The sequence below is a fragment of the Amphiura filiformis genome, chromosome 13 (assembly GCF_039555335.1).
Source record: "Amphiura filiformis chromosome 13, Afil_fr2py, whole genome shotgun sequence".
Classification (NCBI taxonomy): domain Eukaryota; kingdom Metazoa; phylum Echinodermata; class Ophiuroidea; order Amphilepidida; family Amphiuridae; genus Amphiura; species Amphiura filiformis.
The window spans coordinates 62178172-62187075 of record NC_092640.1 but is presented as its reverse complement, the minus strand read 5'-3'; the positions used below and the strand labels follow the sequence as shown (position 1 = coordinate 62187075).

At 37.0% G+C, this 8904-nt stretch overlaps 1 protein-coding gene across 1 annotated transcript; it reads right to left on the bottom strand.

Annotated features, from left to right (window-relative positions):
* Positions 1–4838: 4838 nt before the first annotated feature.
* LOC140167823 (uncharacterized) lies at positions 4839–7988 on the bottom strand. The gene is made up of 2 exons (XM_072191115.1): positions 7139–7988; positions 4839–4852 (listed from the first exon to the last, which is right to left on the bottom strand). Exons 1-2 carry the CDS (start codon positions 7986–7988, stop codon positions 4839–4841), a joined length of 864 nt encoding a protein of 287 aa, XP_072047216.1.
* Between the last annotated feature and the right edge of the window lie 916 nt (positions 7989–8904).

Below are 8904 nucleotides of genomic sequence, written 5' to 3'. Positions count from 1 at the left end.
ATTCGAAGGCGAATATTCGGCTTCGAATACTTTTTGGTCGTCAAAATATATGCGGCTTCGAATATAAAACTATGAACCGGAGAAAGATATATTTCTACAATTTCACAGCGTTGCCCGACTGTTAACAAGTATTGCCCGTTGACCTAGGTAAGCAAAAATTAGAGAATTTCTTTAACGTAGTCAATACAATAATAGGTAAACTCAATATTGAACTACTGTCATGATTTAATGTCTGTAAAATAAAAATGAATAAATTAATTAATAAGTTAATAAAGAAAGAAATAAGTCAATAAGTGACCATGCGTTTTAAGTGTAACATTTTGGGGTTCATAATATAGGCCTACCCCGGGGAGGCCTACAGCCTATGTAGTTAAATTTGGTGTCAAACTAAAGCTTGTGATGAGACCAATACAGTAGGCATAATAAATGTTGTAAACATTATTAACATTTGCATAATTTGGGGGGGTTGATGATGATCAGGAGGAGCAAATTGAATATAGGTGACCCCCAGTGGTCATATAATGCAAGAGGGCCATTTCTTTTTTCACATTTTGTTAACAATTCACAACTGCATACTTTAACACCATGCAATCATATTCCAGGTAATTTAATTTGCTTTGAGAAACAATGTTGCATATTTTATTTTCTGTAATTATCAAACACATGGCTAATTGTCATCTAATCAAGTATAACATTATAATTATAATTATAGGCCTATAAGTAGTAATGCGTTGAGTTTAAAAAAAGTAATATCCGCCTTTTTTTTTTTTTTGAAATGACATACTCGTTACAAAAACAAATCAGCATGGAAAACTTTTTTTTTTCGTCAGAGGCAGATATTTGGTCCATTCAGTGTCATAAAGCTACCAGGGGCGTAGCAAGAGCATCAGGGGCCCATGGACAAGGAACAATACGGGCCCTTTTAACCAGGGCGGGATTAACCCTATATGGGGCCCTTGCACCAGGACAAAATTTGGAGGCCCCAAACTCATGTGCCGAGGAAGGCATATGCACTCAAGTCAGTGGCCAAGTTATGGTTTACGTTTAACATAGACTATTTTAGCCCCAGATCAACATGAATGTTGCTATTTGTGCGCGCGAAGCGCGGAAAATTTTACAATTTGGGCCAAAAAGATTGCTGTTATTTTGAGTGCCCTGGACTCGGGCCCATCTGGCCCAATGGTAAATCTGGCCCTACTCTTCATTATCAGCCCTTAAGGCCTTATTTAATTTTCGCTTTTGTGCTCAGGGCCCCTGAACCCTTGGGGCCCATGGACTTCGTCCACCCTGTCCCCCCGCTTGCTACGCGCCTGAAAGCTACAAATAGACGATCTTTTAAATTCATTTTTAAATGGCTTTTTCTTTTTCAACCTTATTGTTTGTATTTAAAATGTTCACAAATCTGACAATGTCCCAACTTATACCTAATGTGAATCGAGCCATTTAACATGTGCTTGTAGGACAACGATTTTGAATTAAACATATTAATTGTGATATTTTAATTCCCCTAGAACACCACAGTTAAGCGTCAAGTCCAAAATTGTAAGTGGGTTTTCTTTTATTTTACCTCATTATTTTGTTAAAATTACTCGAAAACCCTCCTAAGAGTTGTTACTGAATATACATTTCATAATTTTGGGCAAAGAATAGCCAAATAGTTGACCGAAATCGTATATTTGCACCAATATTTGACTGAAATCGTATATTAGCATTACCGCCCCTTCGTGACTTTATTGCAAGCCAAACTGCTGCTAAATGTGAAACGAGATTACTTGAAATATATATTTCAAGAGTTGAACAAGTTTCAACTCTACGAATATATTTCTGAAATATGTCTATCTGATTGGTTGATGGTCAAGAGGATTACGGCATCCTCAAAGTCTCTTGCTGTAATTCTCTAATCGATATCTATCATAGGACCGATCTTTTGAAATCCATACAACCGTGTCAAATGAAATAGTCTCGGATCATAATTTGTGCACGATACAACGTTGATACGTCAGATTTCGGAATTTTATTTAAAATAGGCATAAATTACCTTGAACAGGTTGAATGCTGGCAAAAGTAGATAAAATAACTGTGGGTCGAATTTACATTAATCAGTGTCCTGGGCCAGGATAACATTTAGGACTCCTTCGCATTCTAAAACAATACTTTACCAAATGTCCTTGCATTCATTTTCTCATTTAATTTATTTTTATTTTTATTAATTTCTTTATTCACTGCCTATGTGGTCAATCCGGTATTGCCAAATATTTCTCGTCCATTACCCGTGTTAATCTATTTATTTATTAAAATGCACCATCTATTAAATTCCTGTAATACAATGTATAGGCCTAGTGTATTTGATAACAAAGTTGTTTTTATTTTTGATTGGAATTTGGGGTTCCATAGATTTACAAGGGGTCAGTTTTTACACGATTTCATATATAAAATATGTTTGGGCATGGCGGAATTAATATATGATTAAAAATAGACATACTCTTAGGCCCCCTTTTTTAATGTTTGTACATTATTAATATTAATGTACAAAATGCAAACGAATGTATATATATATTTGATTGTTTTGCAAACATTAATTTTGATGTTTATTCATAATTATGTCTGGAAAGTCAGGAAAAAAAGGAGTATCGATATTTCCTGGGAAAGTGGATCAGATGAGCAGTGAGTAAAAACATTCGCTCTAAATGTTTATTTTATTTTTATTTTTTAATGAACTTATTAGGCCTACTGGTACTAGATTTTTCATCAGCAGCAGTAGAAATTTCTCTTGCGTAGATTTTCGGGTGATCTCGCTTGGATTTCGCAAACAATGAACCGTTCACTTGTACATTTGTAGGTTATTTTTGTAAGCCTAAATATCATATTATTTGCATAAAACATAACTTACCATCACTACAGCATTAGAATGCTATTGCCTGCCAGGCATTTTCCTTTTTCTGGACGTCTTTATATAGTCCCTTACTTTTATGTCATATAAAATGGGTACGCTTGTACCGCACTAATAACGTTTTCTTTCAATTCGTTATCAGCCATTTTGGAACTATCCAGGCGTATTTTGCACAACTGTGCAGGTTAATTTTCATTGGGGATTTTTGAAATCATCGTTCGTCGAACGATATTCAGGTGACCTCGAGCCTTTCATATAAATCAATAGTATCTCGCTATCAGTTGCGCGATATTTAATCCGACTCAACTCGGCGTGTCATCATATTTTATTCGTTGCCGTATATATTTTGACGTCACAAAAAGTATTCGACAACGAATATTCGCCTTCGAATATTCACTATGAACCGACCCTTAAAGTTGGAAAGCTTCCAATTCCAGAAATTAAAGTTTTCTCGGACAAACTGTTATTCAACTTCAGTGAAAGCATGAATAACATAACACCGTCGGATTATAAAATAGACAATGTGGATTAAATCAGGGACCTTGTAGGAGGGACTGGAAACGCCTTCCATCCATTGTACCATGCGAGTTGCTGGTTTACAAATTATCCTCAGTTGAGCAAGCATGAATAATACGTTGATCAATAGACCCTAGTACGAATCCAAGCACAGTTACAACACTGCGCTTGGCTTGTCTTATACATTGCAAAATGAGCCTACATGTTTGCTAGTATAATGACAGACTCTAGAAATGCCAACATAAATCTTCAAAGAACATCATCTTAAGAATTATTTAAGTATCGAAATCAGTAGGAATACCAAGCGTACGGTGTACACATTCCAGAAAAAATATAATTTTGTTTGTTCTAGCATTCTGTATCTCCACAAAATTATCACAGTTTGTCTCCAAAATCCTATATGTAAATGATTCTCGATGCTACACAGAAATTATTTTCGAAATTTTTTTTAGACATTTTGCACAATTTGTCATAACTTAAAAAGATATTGGAATACTTTGATGTGTTTTTGATATTTTGTAGAGCAACATGAGTAAATAATAAAATTCAAAAATCGCGCCCTCGGCGCAACTCGCATTCAATCGAAGGTCGTGGAAGATAATCTGATAACAATAGCTTGACAATAGCTAGCAATAATCCTGTTTTCAGTCCCTTCATACACGGTCCCTGATTAAATTTAATGAGACACGCAAACTTTAGGAAGCGGTGAGCGAGTATGAAAAAAAGTGGAATGAACTGCATTGATGCGCGCATTATGTAATCGGTAATTTCTTCGAAACCATTCAACCGAATCAAACAAAAATTTTGTACGTGATGCAAAATAAAATACGCTATGCGCTACATTTTTAACTTTTTGATTCTCATGTCTACTTCTCGACTTACGTTCAATTTTATTCACTCGGTAATTTTTATGGGACACCCTGTATATGCGATCCACGCGAAATTAAGTTGAGTGCATTGGCATATACGCACATGTCGGCACAATTTAGTAGGCCCCTATTGTCTGTACATCCATTGGTTCTAAAGTTCTGGGCTTCCTTTTCCATTTTGAGGGCGAGTCATCCATCCCGTCCATTGACTTTCAGAAAGTAAGCAGTAATCTCCAGGTGCAATTGGTCCACCGAACTCCCACGATTCCACACAAAGGAGTACATCAGGGTTGAAATTGTTCAGCCGGAGCAATAGTTTTATAACTGATTTTGTATTATTGATAGCCTTCTATCTTGCAGGACAAAAACGATGAAGTGCTCGAAAGTATAAGCCTTGAAACATACATACTTCATTCAGTCGTCACTTATTTTTCTCCATGCACAAATATTCAGTTATAGTTGTAAACCCTTTTTTTATATATTCTTAAATACACCTGTATTCAAGAGGATGTCAGCCTCATAGACAATAAGATCATTCTTGAAGCCAATTGTGTTTTCATCTACTATCCTCTGTACTCTGAAAAGAACAAATAGATAAATTCATAAAGACTAAATCGACCATTAGTTTGTATTGTTTGGTTGGTACTTTAATATGCGGGACTCATGCATTGGGACATCCTTTATCTACGTTCCCTGCGGTTCCCATGAGGGGTCGAAGGTCACTGTGGGGGAAAAACTTTAAAACAGTATCACCATGTTGTAAAGTATCTCAGACTGTTCCTCTCATCACACGAAATTAAAAAAAAGTTAATTGTCATATTTTTTGCGGTGCTTAGTTCAGGAGTTATAAGGCAGTAACCTGGGTCAGTAGGCCAAAGTTATCGTGGTTATTTAGACACCACAAAAAAAAAACCCGATGACAACCCTTTGGAAGTAGTAAAAAAGACATGGCTCCTGTTTTTGGACATAGAAAAAGTACCGCTCCATTTTAATCAAAAATCAAAACGATAAAATACATAATTCAGTAATACTTATCTATTGAGGACGGTATTCATAAATGTTTTTAATTTAATTTTAAAATAATACGACTTATCCCTTTCATTACAAGAAAAGATTCATAAAATGTCCTTGCTTTTTGTTTTTCATTTTTCTGATATTTTTAATGCCAGTATACAAGTCTCTACCCCTTGTAAATATCCAAGCAAGATTTAATATAAACAGCGCCATCAGTGTTTACATTATTTTAGTTAATATTGACTCTAGTTCTACAGGGTGTATCAAAATAAAATATACAGTTTGAAAAATGCCACTAGATTAAAATTGTTTAGTTTATAGCTGAATCAACATCTTGTCCTTCCACAACTGTAAATTCACTGGCGTGTGAAATTGAAATAACATGAAAATCACAGTTTCACAACTTTTTTACTGTAACTGACAGAACGCCTTGCAGAATTGTTTGGCAATCATGTGATTGCTTTGAAGCACCAAGTGTAACGGTTCCTAAGATCCCCCGATCGTACACCTCCGGATTTCATCTTGTGGGGCTATTTGAAATTAACGGTTTTCACAAGCCCTCTTGCAGACCTTGGTGAACTCCAGAGACACATAATTGCACAAGCTAACACCCGAATCAGGACGTCTCTCATGATGATGAGAGCTGATATCTGCATACAGATTACAGAGGAATGGTAGCCATGCACTTATGCATGGCCATGTGGAATACTACGACTGTTAATTACTGTAAAGAAAGTGGTTAAACATGTGATTTTCATGTTGCTTTGATTTTAATTGACTTCGCGCAACTATGTTTTTACACGGCTTGCATAAATGTGATTTTTACAGTTATGGGAAGACAAGATGTTGATTCAGCTGTCAACTATAGCATTTTGACCAAACACTTCATACTATTTGATCTAGTGGTATTTTTCAAACTGTATACTTAAGTTTGGTACACCCTGTACATGCAGTGACGCGCGATATGAGCTAATGCTTTTCTAAATGTTGTTCGTCCCGTTATAAACAACGCCCATCTTGAATCATTATGTTTTCAGAATCTTGCTTCCTATACCTCTCCACACAGTTTAAAACGCCAAAAAAATAGCAAATTGGACGCATTTTGCATCCAATTTAAGCGCACACAAGGATTCTAATTCCCGTTTTGAAATCGCCAATTTTGCCGCCAATTTTAACGTATTGTAAATAGAGCCGAACGTATGCGATCTAGACTATAGCAAACACAAACGCACTGTATGAGACCATTTTTTATTGAAAATAAAAAAATCAGGTCACTCACACCATAGCGCCGCGGGCATTGCGGCGGCGACAAAAGTTTGCAATGGTTCTAGGCATAGAAATGCAACAATGTGGCATTTTTTTTACTTGTTTACAACTAATAATAATGTGAAATCTCCGTACAAAAGTTATTGTACGTAGTAAAACCAGACGCTAAAACATTGTAACACAGCCAATAACAACAGGTTCATGGCTTCCGAATTCCTACTCCCTCGCGTTTTCGGATCTCATTTTCTGACCAAACCTGGGGATTTATACCTGCCAAATGTCACTTTTTTGACTAATTACTACTACCAGAAGACTCCGCAGTGTGTGATGTTTACACAGAGATGGTAGGGTTTTAGATACGAAATCGGCTGATAAAGTCGGTCCAAATTCTGCACCCTTGCTTTTGGCTCTTGCATACACTGCAGTGCATTTTGTATAGTACTTACTTCCAGGTATTGCCTTTCGTATTTCGTTATAAACACTTAAAAATAAATAAATAAAATTTTAGATTTATAAAGCGCCTTTCTCCAGATCTTAGAGGACTCAAAGCGCTATAATTTCGCTGCAAAAAAATTATACCTACCTTTTAACTCTTCCAAACCAGACAGAACTGCTTTTATATCATGCCTCTCCTCCGGGTTTGCATGATAGCCCTTTTCTACAAATTGCCGAAGATCTGTTTCGTGTGAAGACAAATCAAACGGCTTTGTATTGTTTCGGATAGCGGCCATTAGTTTGAGCTTAAGCTGTCCACTCTCGAGATCGTGGAAAGGAATAACCTTCACCAACATCTCTGAGAAGAAACAGCAGAGCGACCAAATGTCGCTTTTGGGCGAAACCGTTCTCTCTTCCCCTAGAGCTTCCGGTGCTTGCCATCTTACGCGACTTTCCTCACTTGGTGATTCTTTTGTAGTAAAATCTCCTACCACGCCTACATTGCGGTGCACCTTTGCAAAACCAAATCCGAACAGCTTCAAAATTCCCTTTGCGGTTAGAAAAAAGTTAGAGGATCGAAGATCTCCATGTATGACTTGGTCTTGAAGGGAATGCAGATAATCAACTGCACATGCAGCCTGGGGTGCTAGAGTAAAGAATTTGGGAATGTCGAATTCGTCTGGGTTATCTTTAATAAGTTCGCGAAGTGATTTGTCTGATGCGTACTCCACCATATACGCCAATCGATCTCCAGTATTTCCGTCCGCAATAAATTTACTAATATTCTTGTGGTCTAGTTGACTTGTGATAAGAATTTCCTTTTTGAAAGACTCCACGTTCTTCGTGTTTATTAGTAACAGAATTTTAAGCATTACTGATCTGTTTTCTGAGTCAACTAGCTTCACTTTCGCTAACTTTGTTATTATTCCGCCGTGTGTATCTACGCGAATTATTTGTTCTTCTGTTTCATATGCTGGTAAGGAACTTGCTGCAGCCATCGTTCTTCCTTCAACAAAAACACAAGCAAAATGATACTGAAAACTATGTTTGATAATATAACCATTATTATGATTATACTACACTGAAAGCCAAACTGGAGTCAGGGGGACTCTAAAAGCAGAGTTCAGTTACTCTGTGACTCCATGTCTAAAATGACTCTATATAGATCGGGAGTCATCTGACTCCCTTGGATAGTCGTAAATTGTTGACTCTGTTGAAGAGTCACCGTTGATGACTCTACATAGAGTCATTTGACTCCCAATATGGAGTCATTTTAGACATATAGTAGTGCAGTGGTAGAACTCTGCTTCTATAGTAACACGGACTCCATTTATAGAGTCACCCAGTGTACATGGTAGCATAGTATGAACAATTCATCACAGTTACACAAATTTACGCTTTCTATTATTAGCCTTACCTCACCATCAGGTTAACATTCTCCCGTAAAATCCAGTTCAAAACCAAGTTAACCTACAGCATAAAAATACCACATCACAATGGCCAAATACTCATAGACCGCGTGAATGACCACCATATTGAACAGCAGCAAACAGCAACAGCATAATGCAAAATGGCTGCTACCTCAGTAATGCACCGAGTATCGCGTCGATAACTCAGAATGTAGAGTCAATTGTCTCCACGGGTAGAGTCAATTGGCAGAAAGTCAGATCCGACTCCTTTTGAGAATCAGTGTCAAATAACTACCACGTCGTACACGACTCCGCATGTAGAGTAAATTAACTCCACGGGTAGAGTCAACTGACTCTCTTGTGACAGTTAGGCGGCTCCATTGAGAGTCAGTGCTAGTTTACCTCACTTTTAGAGTCACTTGACTTCATTCTGGCTATCAGTGAAAGCACATAATAAAATCCATAAAATGGTGATCTACCTAACATGTCGATTGAAAAAGGCGCA